Source organism: Astatotilapia calliptera, chromosome 3 (assembly GCF_900246225.1).
Source record: "Astatotilapia calliptera chromosome 3, fAstCal1.2, whole genome shotgun sequence".
Taxonomy (NCBI): Eukaryota; Metazoa; Chordata; class Actinopteri; order Cichliformes; family Cichlidae; genus Astatotilapia; species Astatotilapia calliptera.
The window spans coordinates 34,782,450-34,802,708 of record NC_039304.1 but is presented as its reverse complement, the minus strand read 5'-3'; the positions used below and the strand labels follow the sequence as shown (position 1 = coordinate 34,802,708).

General features: G+C 38.6%; 1 protein-coding gene across 5 annotated transcripts in view; it reads right to left on the bottom strand.

The window, feature by feature from the left end:
• LOC113019379 (protocadherin-15-like) overlaps positions 1-20,259 on the bottom strand; it is a 248,355-nt gene that overhangs the window by 66,659 nt on the left and 161,437 nt on the right. For all 5 annotated transcript variants that reach the window (XM_026163064.1, XM_026163065.1, XM_026163062.1 and 2 more), the window contains exons 24-26: positions 15,600-15,716; positions 13,557-13,697; positions 11,929-12,041 (exon numbers count right to left, since the gene is read on the bottom strand). In XM_026163064.1, coding sequence (XP_026018849.1) covers positions 11,929-12,041; positions 13,557-13,697; positions 15,600-15,716 — 371 coding nt within the window. The remainder of the gene's footprint in view (positions 1-11,928; positions 12,042-13,556; positions 13,698-15,599; positions 15,717-20,259) is intronic.

The window sequence follows — 20,259 nt, the reverse complement described above, 5'->3', positions numbered from 1 at the left end:
TTTAAAGGATAATGCAACCCCTGAAGTTTCTCCAGGCCTGCTTTGGGACACCCTGAAGGCTTACACCCGTGGGCTGATTATATCATATTCAGCAGGCCTGAAGCGGAAAAATCAGATGGAGCGACGAAAATTAGAACTGGAATTGCATGAACTGCAAGCTAAACATAATGATTCACCTTCAAAGCAATTAAGGAATGAAATTCAGGTGGTTAAAACAGCTTTGGAGGCACTACTGACAAGAAAGGCTGAGAAATCTCTTTTCTTCATGAGGCAGAAGTTATAAGAGTTTGCTAATAAACCTAACCGCTATCTGGCCAATCTTCTTCATAATAAGGGTGCTGGTTGTAATATCCCATGAGTTAGAGACTCATCTGGTTTATCTAAATATGACAATTTAATTATTAATGATACTTTTAAAGCTTTTTATAAGCAGTTATATACCTCCCAGTTTAAATACACCACTTCTTCTTAGGACTAAACTTACCTAAAGTTACTGAAATCCAAAGGGATGATTTATGTAAACCTATAAAGCAAAGCGAAATTTTGAAAGTTATTCAGATGCTTCCAAATAACAAAGCTCCGGTTCCGGACGGGTTCTCGGGGGAATTTTTTAAGAAATTCAGTAAGATTCTAACTTCCCCACTGTATAAGATGCTTCTGTCCTCTTTTGAGGCAGGCACTCTTCCACCCCCTCCTTAATGGAGGCTAATATTTCTCTAATTTTGAAGAAGGGGAAACCTCCTGAAGAATGCGCTTCCTATAGGCCTATATCTGTTTTAAATCTTGATTTGAAGATACTTGCCAAGGTCCTAGCTATACGTCTTGAGCCAATACTACCTTCGATCGTTAAGAATGATCAAACTGGTTTTATACGGGGCGGTATTCCGCACATAGCGTGAGGCGTCTACTTAACATTATTCAGCACTCATCTTTGTTTAACCCCGAGGCTCTTTCTTCTTTTCACACTTGAAGAATTTGGTTTAGGTGACAACTTTGTTAAATGGATCCAGATCCTTTATACTTCCCCTCTTTCGGCAGTAATTACCAATGGTCATAGCCCTTTGTTATTCGCCCTGGCTATGGAACCCCTTGCCACAGCCATTAGGAAGGATGCTGCTATTGAAGGACTCTGTTTGAACAATTCTCAACATAAGATTTCACTTTATGCAGATGACGTTTTAATTTTCCTAAATTCTCCTGCTCACTCAATTCCTAGATTAGTTTTGTTAATTTCCCAATACGGCTCCTTCTCAGGCTACAAGATCAATTTTTCTAAAAGTGAGGCTATGCCCCTCTCTGTTATAAATGAGGTTGATCCAAACATTTCTCAGCCTTTTCGTTGGTCTCCATGAAATGTATAGTCTGAACTACACCCCTTTAATTCAGACCATCAATCGCGATTTGGATAGATGGTGCAGCCTCCCTCTGCCTCTTTTAGGTCGTATTCATTTGGTCAAGATGAATATCCTCCCTCGTCTCTTGTATTTACTCCAGATGTTACCGCTTGCTCTGTCCAAAAAAGTTTTGTCAAAATTAAATGGTTCAATTATCTCCTTTATATGGCGTAAGAAAAGACCTAGATTGAGATACAGTTTCTGTGTTTGCCTGTTCAGAAAGGCGGTCTTGTCGCTCCCTCCTTCCCACAATCCCTCTTGGCCGTTGCGGAACCTGCTATATATTTCCTCAGGTAAAGCCACAGTTCTAACACAAGATAATATGGTGTTAAAGAATATGCTCACTATTTGGCGCAAAGTCAGGAGCCTGGAAGGATATTATAATTGTTTCCTATTCATGAAAACCCTGACTTCTTACCTGGTCTTCAGGCTGGTTTTGGAGACTGGTCTCAAAAAGGGATTAATACAGTGGGTGATCTTGTTCATGAGAACTCTCTTCTTACTTTTAATCAACTGAAAAGCAAGTTTGGTCTGACCAATAAGGATTTTTTGAAGTACTTTCAGGTAAAGCACTATATTACTTCTAAATTGAAGGATTTTAATGGAGGGTTTGGTCTTTCTCCTATAGAATCACTCATGGTAAAAACTACCCAACTAAAATGTATCACTAAAAAGATTTATAACATTCTGTCTGATCTTAGAATGGATAACTCTAACAAAATCAAGGGCCAATGGGAATCAGATGTAGGCGCCATAGATGCTGAAGCTTGGGATGAGTTGTGTTGTCTTACTTTTAAAGCCTTGGCATCTAATTCTATTTGGGAAAGACAGTTTAAACTTATAAATAGGCTTTATATTACACCTGAGAAGAGGCACATAATGTTTGCAACTTTGCCTAATCTCTGCAACAAATGTCAGTCTGCTGTTGGTTCCTTTTTTCATTGTCTGTGGGGCTGCCCTGTTATTCTACAGTTTTGGAGATCACTAATAGATACGCTATGTATTATATTTAATTGCCGACTGCATCTGGGTCCAAGGACTTGCTTGTTAGGACTAAATGATGAGCTACCTGCCGGCTTTCGCAGCAAAGATCTCCTTCACATACTGCTACACTACGCTCGAAAGTGCATTATGGTACTGTGGATTTCTGATAAGTCAACTGATCTGTCAACCAGTGGCTACAGTCTGTGATATGTATTGTGCCAATGGAAGCCTTCTCTACGGCACTTACGGACAAACCTTTCCTTTTCTATCGCACATGGGACCCTTTATTGGCCCTTCTGGACACTCCTTCTGCTCATAGGTTGAAATCGGGCTTACAGGATGTAGCCTGGCAACAAAGGGACAATTGTTAACCTTTTTCATTGTCTATTACTATTGCTGTTGGGTTATTCTTTCTACCTCCCAGGTCCTGCTATACATGTAGATGCATCTTTGTCCTGTATATGTATATGCTGGTGACTGCTGTTTTCCTGCTTTGCAAGTAAAAGTTCAAAAAAAAAAAAAAGAGAGAGACTTTTTATTTGATTACATTTTATATGATGGTTATGCAGAAAAAGTAGAATTGGGCTGAAAGATCTATTGCTTTATGACCTATTCATGTTGTGTATCTCATGTTTTTAAAGAGTAACTAAGTAACTAATTACTTGTGAAAATAAGTGATCAGTAAAGTAACGGGATTACTTTTTTGGAGAAGTAACCAGTAATTAGTTACTCATTACTTTTTTTAAGTAACTTGACCAACACTGTCCAGATGAACAGAATCAACTTTTTGGGAAGGTTCCAAGTAAAGCTTCAACATGCAACAAGAAGAAATGGGAGTGAGACGAAACATTTTCATGAGCGTGCAGTTTATTGAAAACAACGCTTAAACTGAAACAGGCTACACATCCATTTCTTCTTGTTGCATGTTGAAGCTCTACTTGGAACCTTGTTAAGATCCAACCACGCAAAATATGATTTTTTCCCATTTTTCAAGTGGTCTTAAACTTTTGATTGGGACCGTATATGTATATTTTAGCTTAATTTTTTACAAAACACTTTAAGATGTTTTTAAGGGAGTAAAATCGGATGAGGGAGAAATGAACATTATGTAGGAGTAGGTAAGGATTTTCATTTTTTGGTGTTAACAGATAAAAACCTTTACCTCTGGTCAGGGACAAGGACTGGACTGAACACAAGGAAGGTTAAAAACAACAACAAAAAAAACAGCGAATGTCCAAAGAAAAAAATTGGAAAAACATTAGGAAAGCCTGAAGAACTGTTGCTCAAGAAAACTTTGCAGGAAAGTCTGGCTCCATGGAATCAAAAGATAGAAAGAAATGTGAGGTGGCTCAAAGCTTTCGCACACTACTTTATAGTATTAGACTGTGTTTGCTTTGTTTATTGTAAAATCTGAGTTACAATTTCATCATTGTTCGTCCGCCGTTGCACAACCCTGTAAACAATAAAACATTTAGCACGACCGACGATGTTTGTAAACCTAATGATTTCTAAGGCTTAACTATTGCACACCCCAGTGCTTAATTTGTCATGCAGAAGAGCTGTTTGAAATGGTCAAAGAGAAAAAGCTGTATAAATATTTAAACTCGAGTCCAAAGGAGAATACCTATTTTGAGCATTGCATTCGACAATGAATCATGAAGCAACTTGCAAAACCACAAATGCCGTCCTGAAAATTTTAACTTGTATGAAAGATACAGAAATAGAGTTTGATTAATTTCCATTCAGATTGTCAGCTCTACAAAGAAAAGCATAAAAAAACTCGACTGTCTGTATTCTGCAGCTGCATCTATTATGTGAAGAGGGACCGAGGAGGAGCAGAAAAAAGAATCTCTTCTTCTGACCGCAAGATTAAAGCTTTAGTCATGATGCTGTAACACTCGATCAATTTACCGAAGGTTGCTGAACTCTATGGCGTCTGCAAGAACTTCAACAAGACAGCTCTTTGATTCTTGAACACGCAGCGTCCTATGCATCTGTTTTGACAAGCTGACAAAAACAGCCTGACTGAGTTGCTTGCCATTGTCTAGTGTCTCATCTCCATCACTGTAAAGACGTTCACTGAAGAAAGTGAAACATCCGTGTCATTTAGTTGAATTGAATTGATCGGGATTTCTGGTTTGAAACTGTTTATTTCACTATACCTCAAATTAAAAGTAAACATTTAATGCACTGCAAAAACTTTTCTGGAGACAAACTGTTCAAAAACTGGAGACACAACCAAAGAAAATGTCTGAGTCTGTAGTCTCAGTGTCAAGCTCTAAGCACTGGATCAGCCAAAGAGACGTGTGAGCATAGATAGCTTATACAGTATGTATTCGGATACACTTCAGGGAAGTATAAAGAATTTATATTAAACTATACTGGAAAGGAAGAGACTTTAATTTGAGAAAAAATCTGTCATATTCATTTTATTTAAGTAGCTGTGTTTGCATAGTGTTAGAAATGTTGTTAATGTTAATGGCTGTTACATTACCAATCCAACACGTTCTCATTCCCAAATATTTTACGCTAGGTGACAAATTGTCAACCTATTATGCTTCCCTAAATGACGAGATTGGAAAAAAACCGAGGGAACATGAGAACCGTTAGGAATCAATCTACGCGTTTGTTCATTTTACTTAAATCGCTTTGGAAAACACTATTTAACGTCATTAAAGTGGTGGTTAAGGTTAGGGACAAAGTTAGGGTTAGGGCTGGAATACATGGCTGGAACGTGTATTACTGCGGGACCATCAATCTACTGGATTTCACCCATTAACCCGGCGCATAGCATAAGAACGCGGAAGGTCACCTTTGGCGTTCCTCAGGAACGTGACAAATCGTCGGAATGTTACGCCTCGGGAGTGAGAACGGGCTGACCAATCTCATGGTTTAAAGGTGAGATGTTCATTTCATGGGTTTGGTGAGTGTGGGTTGGGAAGTGGTTTTTTTTTCCTTTCTCTTTAGCAACTGTTCAGTGCTTTATTTTGTCGTTTTTATTGTATTTTTTGTGCATAAAAGGGAGCCTTTGTTTGAATAAATTCAGTCCTTCAAAAGAGAATTTATCTTTATTTCCAGCAAGTTCGTTGTGACAAAATCTTGATTTTACCTTAAAAAAATCATCTTTTTGCAAAACCAAAACTTTTGTTTGTGAATTTTAAGGAAAAAAATAGATTTTTATGAAGTGTTATTAAGTATGTTTGAATCAGACAATAAGAAACCAATTTTCCATTATGTGCAAGTAGAAATTGTATTTTATTACACTGACTAAAGTAGAAGTTGAAAGAACTTCCTTGTAAAAAAAATGTGAGTGCTTCAATTAACTATTAAAAGGCAAGGCAAGGCAAGGCAAGGCAAGTTTATTTGTATAGCACAATTCAACAACAAGGTGATTCAAAATGCTTTACAGAGACATTAAAAGAACAAATTAACTTGGAACTCACTCAAACTATCAGGTTTTACCAAAGTGAAAAAAAGATTTAAGGCAGAGGTCCCCAATCCCAGTCCACCCTGGGTCAACACACCTAAATCACATGATTAGTTCATTACCAGGCCTCTGGAGAACTTCAAGACATGTTGAGAAGGTAATTTATCCATTTAAATCAGCTGTGGTGGATCAAGGACACACCTAAAACCTGCCCTCGTGGACTGGGATCGGGGACCCCTGATTTAAGGTCTTTAGAATAAATTATCTTTTGAGTTTGTTTCAATCTACATTTATGATTCTGGAAAGATAAATATTTTTGACTTATTTTAAATACAAATTTACACTTTCAGTCAAATTTGAATAGTCTGAGTAAAACTAACACATTTAGCTGTAATAAATTAGAGTCATTTTTTAAGTCGGTTCAAAGTACATTTTTTCCGTATAAGATAAAGCAACATGCAGCCATTTTGATAAATTTTTTAAAAATTAAAAACTAAGCTTTGATGTTTAGAGGCATTTAAGCTCTCAGATGTGTCTCCCTACTTTCTAATTGGATTCGTTAGCAAGCGAGCTATGAGGCATTTAGATGGCATGGAGGTGGGGGGGGGGGGGCTGAACCTACAGATGCACAATTGCGTGCATGGACACACACATGACTGCACACACATATACAAGCAGATGAGTGGAGGGCTTTTAATAATCTTTGAAAAGCTAATATTTTCTTTCTGTTCACTTAGCCTCATGCTGATAATTGCCACTGGGTGCTGATAACTATTCATGTGTACATGATACCGACTGCATACTAATTCTGCAGGTGCAAGGTTGGCACTACGTCCAGAAAAAGAGGGGAAGGGGAGAATTTCTCCTCGCAATTCTACACTCAGTGGCTACAACGATTCAACAAACTTCCTCTTTGGCTCATTAAAGGTTTTATTAGATGAAGGAGGAAGAATCAGCAGACAGTGCCAAAGCTTTACTTGTTTTTGGTCTTAATATACTGCGAGCAAGTGTGGATCTGCAGCTGTATTTTTAATACACCCCTTCAGAGAAACCTTGTGTCATCCAGAAAAACAATGAAGACATTGTTTTCATTTTTTTTCATAATTCACTTTTTCAAAATACAGTGAAAATTCAACTCTAGTTTCTGATGTTATTAAATAAGAAGACATCATTTCAATGAAAACTACATATCTTTGGTTAGCTATGCTGAAAAACTGCATTATGTGTAAGCATTTTGAACTCTTCTGAATATTTGTTTTGAACAGTTCCAAACGAGAAGCCCAGCGTTATTTATGGTTCTAGCTTATTGAGAGTATAAAAGGTTTAAGTTCTGACCTTTTCAGTACACATATACATATACATACTCCTGGGGGTGAAACTGTGGGCTACAAGTCCCGTATTGCTCACCCAGTATGGATTTAACCAACCTACATGGCCCTTGAAGCAGTTTGCTGAGAACTGAACTGAGACATATATTACCGAGGCTTTTACAGCTGCATTTTTACCATACATTTTTTGCACATATGTGACCCAGCACAGGAACAGCTGGGCAAAGACACAGAAAGACAAACAAATCTCAATTGTGCACATAAACAAGCAAGTAATGACAGAATCAAGAACAAGAGGACACTCCACTATTTCCTGTGTTTGTTGTCTTAACTTCGTTGTCTGCAAATACAGCCCCAACTCCAAAGGAAATTTGTCAGGCTGTGTGAAATCAATTAAAGTGGCACACCTCTTCAAACAACATCTCAAAAATGTAATTTATGGAATATTTTCTGGTGCATAAACACACTATTTTGCACCAGATCTTTGTCCAGCAAATCACTTGGCTATGATGTGAAAACTGCTCGGCAAAGCCACATTGTTGGTAACAGCAATGCCCCCCCCTCAGTGATGATACTAATAATGCTCTTTTGGCTGATGGTTACTTATAAAGCTAGTGGAGTTTTTATAAGTTTTTATCAGTTTAATAATGTACAAACATGATGCAGGTGAATATTTCTCTATTTGCATGTTTTCTGAATGCATTTAACCCATCTGGAGCGCAGAATGGACAAACTTTGAACAAATTGTGCAAATTGCGTTGACAGAGACATTTCATGGATTTTGAGTCATTCTGCGCTCCAGATGGGTTAATTGCGTAAAAGATTTTAATCACGTTAACGCGTTACCGTTGACAGCCCTGATAGAAAATAAACAAAGATAGACAAGTTCCATATCAATATGGAACTTTTACATTTTAGGAAGCAAGTACACCATAAATAACAGTTTTGGACTTTAACATTGTTTTCGGATGTTGTGTCACATAAACTGATGCCATTAAACTGATTCTTTTATATTTTTTGTCTTGTATTTATTAAGCCTAAACAGGACTGCACACCAATTCACTGAAAGCTCCTTAATGCATGTTCAGTGCACTGATACTACAAGTCAAATTTTATGATCCCCTACAGTATAAGAATGTAAATTGATGCACAGGGTTTTCTACAAGTCTCAAATGAAAGACAACTGGACCAAATCAAACAAATACTCCATGTTGGGGGGAAAAGAGGAAATTTCAACAAGTCACTTTTAACAGCGCTACTCTCTTTTTCATTACAGGAATCAATATTACTAATTCAGACTCGGCCATGGCTGGAAGCTGGTCTGCTGAAACCATGCGAAATCATTAAGCTGCATTAGCTAGCTCTCAAAATCACACTGGTACAATGGTAAGCTTTTATTCTATAAAGCTGGGATAATTAATTCAAAGCTGGTACAGTGTACACTGTGTGAATACGACAAGGAATTGCAACAACACACATGCACGCACACACACAATGCTGTCTTTTACACACAAACACATTGAAATACTGTACATAGTAAACATGCACAGACACATTCAAAGACAGACGCGCAAGAAGGGACTTTAATGTGCACGAACAACAATGTGTGGATGCATGCAAATACTGTGAACTGTGTGATGATTAACAAATACAGAAAAATACTAAAAAGTGCACGCTCACACAGACACGTGCACGCTCTTTTAGCTGGAAGCTATGTTACATATTCATAAATGCAGTATTATATGACATCTCTCTCTCTTGCCTCCAACCCTTTCCCCTAAAAATAGACAAGAGCTTTACTCTGCGTGAAAGACAAACCTTGACGTCTTGAAATGTGATCTGTACAAGTAAGACGAGTGTTGGATTTGACACGTTAATGTTGCAATTACAATGTTCTGAAACATTTAGCCGCAAACTCGCGGTAGCCGGTGTTTGAATAAAGAGAGATAAGGGCTTTGAAGTGAGTTTTAATGTCAATATAGATATACTTTTACAAAATCAGTATCAAAGGTTTGATTTTTTTTTTCAAGTGCTGAATATTGAGGTGTCAGAGACAGCTGGTATTGTCAGCCACTTGAAAAGTGAGTTGTATCGCTGCAACTGCCTACACATATTCTGCATAGAAAAATATGGATCGCTTTGAGATATGATGAAGGCAGATGAAGAAACTAAAATGAAAAGAAAATCTGCAAGAGTGAATAAAAGAATAATACGAAGTATTACTCTCCTTCGCACTGCCAAGCGTTAACAGAAAGTCCAGCGACGTGAAAATATTTGAAACACTTAGAAAAATATGATGTTTAAAAGCATCTTCTCCTGCAATTTTCACTTTTCCAGTCTGATGTCTTCGATATTGTGTCTGACAGCCAGCATAACAAAGGAGCAAATGGAAAGAGAGCAATTCATTCATTCTAACATCAATGAGGGGACATAGAACGGGGCTGATAAAAACCAGGATAACGGAGAACAATTTTTATGAGGAATAGTTAGAAAGAATGACAGATCAAAATAGAGGAAAAAAAAGGATAATAGGTAGACATTATGGGACAATACCACAGCCAATTGCGGAAAAGAAAACCTGAGGTGACACCATGACCTCACAAAACGAGCACCGACTGAAAGAGTTGTGGTGACAACTTGAGAATGAGTGTGTATTTGTGTCTGCTGATGAGGTAAGGGCATTGATCGGCCGGGTTCTCTTGGGTTTCGCTTGACAGAGTGAATGAAAAATTGCTGTCTTAAAAAATATATTTACTCTTTGCTTCTTTTAAATCTCCTGTGCAGAGACATTTAAACTCACACTTTATTAGGTAGAACTTGCAGGTACAGGGGTTGGACCTCTGACTACCTTAATTCCTTGTGGCATACGTTCAACAAAGTTGGAAACATTCCTCAGAGATTTTGGTCCATGCTGAACTGACATCAACACGCAGTCTGTGGATATTCATCATGTGAATGTCCACCTGCTCCACCGCATCCCAAAGGTGCTCTACTCCTGCTCTACACAGGATTGACATCTGGTGACTGTGGAGGTCATTTAAATGCAATGAACTTGCATTTGATTGGCTGAGTAAATAGTTGTGTTAATGAGCAGTTAAACAGGTGCACTTAATAAAGTGGCCAGTTAGAGTATGTAGCTCTATAATCAAAGGAGATGGATTACACACTTTATTGAGACAAAATTACATACTGTTGCTTTATGACTTGAATATGAGTCAATATTTTGACACAATGTAATTTAAAAACGGTGTAAGGTTGATTCTTTTACAGACTCTTGTGGATGAGTTTTGTCCTTTAGCTGATGACAAAATTACTGTTATCAAACACTGCTCCTCAAAGATGAAACAGGCATGCTCTGTGGTAGTTAATTATAGTGTGTGGCTTAGTGTTGTTGCAAAACAGGTGAGTGTAAGCAGCTTTTGCAGAATTCATAGAAATACAAGTGCGGAAAGCTCACCTTTATATGTTGATGCCGATATGCATATTTGTTTTGGCAAGATAAATTTTGCCAAATTTGTTCAAGTTATTGTGAAGAATTTCAGCACAGTGAAGCACATCACTTCACTTCTAATCAAAACTGAATTATAGCAGCAAACATCAATCATGCTGTTCAGATTTAGCACCTTCTGTGTTATTATGTGGCAGAACATCTGAGTTGAGAAAACAGTCACCAGAAAAGCTTCCTGATGCTCTACAATATTATTTTTCAGGAATATATCATTCATGGATGGATGGATGGATGGATGGATGGATGGATAGAGGTCCATGCTGAAATGTGGCTGAACCTTACTAAGCACTTTGGATTTTAATCTGTCAGGGAAAATTAATTCAGTTCTCCACCTTATAGTTTTTCTTTCCTATATTCTAATCACCCGTTAAATTAATTCACTTCATTAATTTGCCAAACAAGAAACAAATTGTTCATCTTACTTGGGAGGCACAACAGAGTGCCATCCAGCATTTCTTATGTTTTTATTCAGCTAACTGTGAGAAACTGAGATGTGTGCCTGCCTCTTGCTCCACAGGAATACAACCTTTGCAATAATTCTCTTCCTGGAGGGAGGGAGTATGTAATTGGTTCTGTTTGTTTGTCTATCTGTCTGTTTTTGTTAGTAGTCTAGCGTCCGCAGTATTCAAGATATCATTTTCAAATTTTGTGTGATGGTAGATGTGGTGGAGGTGTGGCTCAGCTGCAGAGGAGGGGTGGTGCAGTGAGCTCAATGCTAGACTTTGGGGAATATGAATACCTAAAGGTTGGCTAAGCAGCTGATTTTGAACCTTCATTGTTAGCACTCAAGGTCAAAGCTGAGTTAAAAAAAAAATACATGCAGCCATATTGAGTAAATATATTGCGATTATTGCTTTGCAACAATTCCACTAATAAAAAACAACACTAGTACTTACTTGGGTCGGCTCTGCTTGACTCGACTCGGTTTTTAGAGTTTTACATTAGGTGATAGTACCTGGTACCAGATACTTTTTTCTACTCGTCTGGGATTCCCAGTGATGCGATCCGAAAATGTGACGAGAACAGACGTCATGACTCATGTGATCAGCTCTCATGAAAATCAAAACAAAAATGTTTTTTTTGAAACCTGGCAACAAGGGAAATGGCTGCACAAAAGCAACATTGCGGTCCTCAAGTCTGACAAAAGCTATACTAATCAATTGTTTTGGTATTGGTGTCACATACTAGTGACGCCATTTACCAGCCTGATGTCATCATACTGTATTGTAAGAAAAAAAGGCTGACGTTTAATTTAAACAATGGTAATGTGTATGTATGTGCACATACCTGTATTCTTCACGGGTGAAGACAGGGATAACAGAGGGCTGAAGGACTGTGATCTCTACCAGAGTTGTATTCTTCATTACAGGCTCACCATGATCGTATGCCACCACCACCAGCTGTCAAACAAATATAGACAAAGCCAGAACATCACCACGCCATTGATACCCACGCCCCTGCGAGATGGCTGTCTGATGCCGCCGCCGCTCTCATTTACGCTCGCTAAATGGGATGTAGCCAATGCGTGACAGCCCCGCAATAAACCAGAATAAATTGTACTTTTCTCTTCCTGCACATGATTCAGATGGGATTTGAAGAACAGAGAGGGTGTGTGTCCCACTGGTGTGCTTGACTTTTCCTGCCTCGGCTTTTATTCTTCATTTAATTGGGGGGCTAACTGCTGTTAACCAGGCCCAAAGGATTCCTAATGAGGGCCAACCTTAAATATCAACACACTGAAATATTGTGTTTCCTTCATCTCCTTTAGTCAGGTGAACGCTACAGCTCATGCATCCTGTTTTATATTCATACAGTAACTAGTGTTTTAAATAGGAAACAGCTACACGCATAAATAACTCTTTAGCAGTTGGGAACTTGCGACATGTGATAGTTAAGTGGCTTGCTGATTCTCATCACAACTATTTTTTCCTTCCGACTGAGGATTTCAATTGGTTTCTTTGCACAATTGCTTACGCACGCTGAATTGCCCACCAAATTCATTTTTTTTAATGCTGTGGTGTCTTTAGGCGAGCGAGTTGGGTAGTAATTAGCTGCACATCATTTAAACCGTCTTTACTGTGTCTTTACTGTGTACGAGAACATTAGACAAGGTTTATCTCAGTCATAAGCCAAATCTTGTACTCAGTTTTGGACTAGTTCATTTTGTTTGAGTTATTGGAGCAAACAAGGTAGAATTAGTCCCTTGAGCGATATCTTCAGAGGATGCTGAATCCTTGTTGTGTTAATTAAAGCCCAATGAAAAGATGAAATTAGCAAGGCCCATTGAGGAATACAGCTGGGAGAAGGTAGATTTGAAACTAATAAGCTGCTGCAATATATTTTGTAGAGTGGATAGGGAATTGTTCAGAGTTCCCTGTTCATAAGAATTACATGTAAGCAAATCAAATCTGGAATTAGTAATCTAATCATTCTGACTTATTTTGTATGATGTCGTTCCACGCCCCCACCTACTGAATACCAGAATCCAGACGATAAAGCCAAAAGAAGGTCACCAGGATAAATGTTATCTAAATAACAACCGCTGTTATGTAAGATGATGCAATTAAACACTCACTACGCAATGGCTACATTTAATGAAATATAGGCATTATTGAATAAGACCGAGTGGGCCGTGACTTCACAAATGTAAAACCTGGTTTCAGGGTTTTAACAAAAAATACTGCAAAAGACTTGTAATGATGGGTTTGATGTAGCAGCAGTTCAGTACAGTTACATCCATAATTTGAAGATGAAGATGCAATATTTGTAGTTTTGCCTCTATACACCACAGTCGATTTTAAATAAAACAATGAAGATGACTCAAGTGCAAAGTTGAGTCATCTTCATTGTGTTTTACCAAAAAAACAAAAAGAAAGAAAAATTGATTTTTAAAAAAGACGTCTGTGCACACTTACGCTGAACTTCATGTTCGGCTCCTCGTTCAGGTTCACTCTGGTAACCACACGTCCGGTCTGTTCTTCTACGCCAAATATACTGGCTGAGTATGGATACGCCTCCTGGTCCACCTTATAACGTACTAAACCTGCTGGAGTACCCTATGATGACAACAGAATAATATCCATTTTAAACATTAAAATAAAAAATAAAAAACTTGAAGTTGATTAAACAAAAAACTATAGGATGAAATGCCTCATGCATGGTTTCTGGAAAACCATTTCTTTCTTTCTAATATCTTCTGAACTGTAATTAAATAGTGTGGTGATGGCTATGTAATGAGTTTTGCAGTATTTAATATCTAAAGCAATTAGCAGGGATCCAAATGTTAAGTCTCTATATAGAAATAATTGTGAGCGTTATAAGACATATCATTACTTTAAATAAATGCGGTTCAAATGGTCGTGAATTAACCTCTTAACTGTTGCTGATAATGAGCAGCCATAAGTTACTATGACTGATTTGACACAAAATGTCAGGAAATACATACATTTACATTGTAATATCCACATATTTTAAGAAAATACTCCGTATTCTTTAATGAGCTGTGCCATTCTGAGGAGGAAAAATAAACACACCAACAAATTAGACCTCTGCGTTTAAAGCTTTCCTTGAACTTTAAAAATACGCGCTGACAATGTGATAAAACTGGTGCTTTTGCTAGTTTATTTTCAGAAAGGAACAACATTTACAGCAACAAAAGTTGGTCCTTTGGCTAAAAGTCATACAGTATATCTGCCCTCTGTTTATTCTCAGGGGACGAAAGGTTCTTGCTACATGTCTTGCTTGTCATACACACTTTATTCACTTTATCTCCCTTAAGGCTGTAAATCCACCAGCGAAAAAACAACAATGACAAGTCCGCTAAGGTCATATTTTCACACTGAAACGCTGAAAGAGTAAGGGCAACGGGGGAAGTTAAAGAGAAACTCCAGACAGACAAAATAGATATTTTTAATTATGTAAACAGCCATTTTTCAATCCAGCCATCAAACGGTCTAATCTGAGTTCACTTTTGCAGAAGCACTGCTGTTGCGAGCAGTATTTCAGCAACTGTCTACATTGATGTAACACTTTCTTGCACAACAGCTCAGAGTGAGTCAGCAAAACCCGATGCTGATAAATTCTTGAAAGTATTTGTACTTTCGAGGGATACTTTAGATCTGGAGGGTATAAATGGAAATTACACAGAGATATATGAATATTATAGGCTCCAGCGCTCAAACAAGGTGCTATTTAGTACCTTTGTTGAGCACCGGGGAGGTCCTTTATAGCATATAGCCTGGACTTTATAATGTTGTTTTTGACCCAAGAGAATTTCTCATGCTTAAATCTAAAGTATGAAGCAATTCAGCTGACACAGGAAGCAGCATGCGAAACAGTGAAAGGAAAGCGGTGCTTTAAAGAGGCTTATGTGAGAACATTGCTGGTGTAGAAGATCCTGCATGAAGAAGGAGGAAGGAAAAATAAGCTCATGGCATCTTGAGCAGTAATGCAAAATAAAAGCACTCCCAGTGCTTTTTCATAAACACCTGTTTTGTGAATTAAACGCATCAGCTGGTTTATTTTTCTTTGTAATATTTTTAAAAAAGTGATTTTCCCAGTGTCGCTGCATGATTCAATGAAGCCTCGTGAGGTATTCTCACATACTGCCGATTATGAGAATTCTGTATGAGCATGTTATCACCTTATTAACCTACAGTTACATAAATCAGACTCACATAAAACAGCTAAACCTCGTTTTACAACAACCAGAATAAAGCAGTCTACACAACAAGGATGCTCAGCATTAAATGTTCTCTTGAGATTTCACCTTGTGACACACTGAGGTATAAAAAAAAAAAAAATACTCCACTAGAGAAAGAAGTGAAAATGTGTTAAAAACACACCTACACACACACTGACTGAAGACAAGCACCATTATCTTGCATCATTCCAGTACACAATTTGAGGAGCAGGCTGTGAAACAGTTTGATTGAATAGCTGCATCTGATAATGCTCACCGCAGGGTCAGAGTCATTGGCCATCACTGTGGTTACGATGGTTCCCTTGACAGCATTAGGGGCAACCATGCCTCGGTACACTGACTGGCTGAATACTGGAGAAAAGTCATTCATGTCCTGGAGAGAGATTTAACACAAACACAGAGATGGTACGGCATTAGCATTTTTAAAATACACTGCACCAAAATGCTTTTTGTTTCCTTGAAGTTCCTGAAATGTTGACAATTTTAATAACAGCAAATTGTACTGTAGCAGTTTTGTCATAGGAATATATATATATGAACAGTAGTGCATATAATCTATTGCTTATGCTGAGTTTATTTTATTTCTTTGGCTTGGATTCTAATTTATCTCTGAATAGAACAAATGCTGTAGTGAGTAGAATAAATGGGGTGTTCATGAAAACCTGTGGGGCTTTAATCACAGCAGGCGTCAGCAGTACTGGAAAACATCAGCAAGGGTGAAAGTGAGGACACCACAAAACAATTGTGCTTTTAATTTTCCATTGGCTGGTTAAATGATGGATTTTAAAAAATTTCTTTCACAGTTGTCAAACTCAAAAAAACAAAACAAAACAAAAACACACTATGTAAACTAAATGTTGTATAAAGCACAGAAACTGTCCACTTATTTCTCCGTCATTTTAAAGTTTCTGATAACAGAACCTAAAGTCCATAGATTGCATAGATTCATATGCTAATCTCTGGTATAGTCATTGAGTGTCAGAGACAACAGGATCCATCCTGTGTCTAGCAGCACTACAGGAAAGAAAAACAAAGCAGGAAGACAATGTGCTGTTTTGGCTGTGTAAAATGAAGATGCTGTGATGCTTTGATGCATTTCCTTGATTATAAATATTGGCATATACTACTCTAATAGTAGCCATGCTCTGAACAGAAGTTCAAGGTCAAGCAATCAAATAGACTAGCATGTAGACGTTTAAGATGAATTTGAATGTAGTGGATGTACATCTGTTGTTGTGTATAGTCATCTATACTGTGAACTATGTATGAAAGACAAGGTTTTACCACATACTGTATATAAGAGACTGACATAGTCAAGGCTAAAGGCAGGAAGTCAGTGCTGTTGAAGACCAAATGTACAGTTTTGCTCTTTGACACTTTGCTCAAATTCCTGAAATTTCATAGTAGATGTAACATTGGGTGAAATGATTGTACACTATACATCAGCAACGACAAGAACTGGGTGCTCAAGTTTGAACTTATTTTTGGATTTTCTCTAATTCACACAGGGTCAAAAGTATACATATAGGCTTGCACATGCCTACTAATGTTTGGTTAAATGTCCCTACCAACCTTTTGGCATGACTCTGTCTAAATACTTGATCACTCTTCATGTTATAATTCATTCAAATTGGTTGGTTTCCTGGCACAGATATGGCTTTTAAGAAAACAGTCCACAAATTTTCAAGAGGGTTGAGGTTGGAGCTTTGTGTCCAGTTACATGTTCGCCTACTTTATCCAAAACCAGTTCTGAAGTGTGTTTGGGATCACTGTCCTGCTGGAACACCCAAATGTCCAAGTTTTCATCTGTTTTGTAATCCGGTCATTAAGTCTGACGTCACTAGCCGTGTCTGGGCCTAAACTCCGCTGCTTCGGTCCATATATCAAACGATCACTATGGCATTACTGAGAGTTGAAAAACTGTCTAAAGTCTTTCATCTTTAATAAAATGATCAGCGTTCTGCTCTACCAGGTATAACAATTGAGTTTAACATCCAGGCATCCATGAAAACGGAATTTATGACATTTAACGGAGTTAGAAGTTAGCAGGGAGTTAGCTCGCTAGCTTCTATCTAAATACAATATAGCATGTCCTGACTGCGGGGTTTTGGAAACAAATTAAAACGTACAGCTCTGTTATCACTTCCAACATAAATAAGGACAGAAAACTAAACAGCAGTGACGTTTGTAGGGTTACTGAAGTTGGGCTAGCTGGTATATAATGATGTGTTACGTGACCGCTAGCGACACAGCTATGTTAGCATAATATAAACAAGCTAACTTTTTTTCCACTCAATAAAAGTTAATGTGAGTGTTCTTGGTGGTCAGGAACAAATGTAATCACATGGCAGGATGCTGTAAAAGGACCAAACTTCAGCCAGGAGAACAACTGAGATAATCCATCCACAATACGAGGTTAGTCATTCATATACTGCTCCATGGGCTGGGCTGTAGTTACATCCTAAGGTTTTAAAAACTGAGCTTAAATAAATGATTAGCGGTAATAAAAGACGAGGGAGGTCAACAGTGATCACTGACTGTTTTAGGAGCTTTTTGAGATTAAATAGAAGAAAATACAAAACATTAAACATGTTAACACAAAAGCCATATTAAACGCAGACTACTTTAGGCCCGGAAGTAGGATTCGTCACGTCATCACTTAACGACTGGATAGGGACTTCTTTCTAATTCATCACTTTGTTTGTCCATGGTGATCTAAAACTGGTTTCACTGTGGACGATCACACTGGTGCTTCCAGCAGTTTCCAGATCACTGTAGGCTTGAGCATTATATACCTCTGCATAGAGTAGTATGCAATCATGATCACTAGCAAGAGGTTAATAGGCCTGGACCTTGTCTAATCAAAGGTTATTGTAAAACCTTCAGCACACTTATGCATATTTCCTCACCGATTCATTCAAATAATTCAATTCAGGTGTTCCACTCACTTCCATGGCCAAAGGTGTATAAAATCAAGAAATCACACCGTAGAAAATCACACTTCTCCATCTGGCAAACTGACAAATGTGCCTGGGTTCAGTGGTTGCCAGGAGAGCGGTACTTGTCTTACTGCACTGTGCCAAGTGTAAAGTTTGGTGGAGGGGGCATTATGGTGTTGGTTTGTTTTTCAGGAGTTAAGCTCGGGCCCTTAGTTCCAGTCAAATTAACTCTCAATGCTTCAATAATAAATGCATGCATTTTGGACAACTTCATGGTCCTAACTTTGTGGGAACAGTTTGGGAACCTCAACCCAACAGAACGCTTTTAGGATAATTTACAGAAGAGACTGTGACACAGGCCTTCTCATCTAACATCAGTGTCAAACCTTGGAAATACCTTGGAAGAATGGTAAAAAATAAATACATTCCTAAACAATGTGGAAAGCCTTCCCAGAAGAGTTAATGCTATTATAGTTGCAAAGGATGTGCCATTAAAGCTTATGAATTAAAATATGTGATGTCACTCAAGTTTATATGCATGTGATGGCAGACGAGTGAAAACCTTGGGCAATACAATATGTTTGAGCCTATATTTATACTGTTTTACATTGAGTGTATCCACCCACAGCAGTCCACCATGTGCTTCTTCTGGTATATGGCAGCACCACTTGTTTCATCACAAATTGGTTTGTGAACCCTTTTTTTTTGTATGATTGTGAGCATCACTGTGTTGCTTTTTGGAGCCAGAAGGGACTGTATTTGGACGAGAGGATGGAATGCTAAGTTATCTGCTAACACTAGCAAAGGTGATTAGCAAGTCGCATCCATAGACTTTATGGGTGCATTGCACAGACACAGATACCTGCTAATAAGAGCATAAAAATAAAATACCCAAATTTTACTCACCAAAACTGGAGGACAGACTTCTTGGGAGGTCTGTTAGTATAATAATTAATCACACAGTAAACCATATTATTTGTTAGATATTTACATTTAAAATGATCCAAAAGCCACCAATACTTTAGTTATGTCATGGTCCTGCGGCCATGACTCAGTGACTTTGTGTTTGTGTTCCTTATTGTTGTTATTCTCTTTATCATTCTTGGGCTGTTTTGGGATGGTTTGTGTTTTGGGATTTTAGATACTGGGTTTTGGGTTTGTGCTCCCTCTATTGGTCCCTGGTGTTAGTGTTCCCCTGTCTCGTCAGGTTAATCAGGTCCAGCTGTGTCTCCCACCTGTGTGTGATTTCCCAGTGTCTCTTTGTGTACTTATAGTGTGTGTTTTCCTTTGCTCCTCGTCGCGTCGTCTGTGTTCATACCTGGTGTAATCCCCTGCGTGCTCTCCCTGCTGTTCTCCCTTCATGCTCAGGTTTGCTATTTCTTTGGGTAGTTTCTCCCAGTTAGTTCATCCTTAGTTCTGTTTTACCATCCCCACTTTATATTGGATATTATCAATAAATCACCCTCACACCTGAATAAGTGCTGCGTTTTGAGTCCTCCTTCCGCTCTCCACACGGCCGCTGCCCCGGACCGTGACAGTACGACGCGAACACAACATGGACCCAGCAGCGCTTAACCCGTCCAGGGAGCTACGGGAAAATCTCATCGATGCCACACAGGAGCTCATCGACCGGTGGCTGGAAAACCCGGGTGGCACGTCCCAGCGCGCTATAGAGAGGCAGCTACAGCGTCTGGTGACCGGTCTCCCATGGCTTCTGGGCTCGCTTTGTTCGTGGGAGCGGGAGTTCCTCCTTTTGGACCTCGGACTTCACCCCCCGTCTGCTTTTACTTTCGAGCAGCCCGAGGCGGTGAGCGAGCGACATGTTCTGGCTTCCCCAGATTCCGGGACTCTGTTTTCTGGGGCTATTCAGAGCGGGATGGGAGACTGTATGGATCGCTTACCTACCTTCGTGGTAACGGATCCTTCCCAAGTGGGCGTGTACAAACCCGCTGCAAAACTGACAGACTGTGTCTCTGC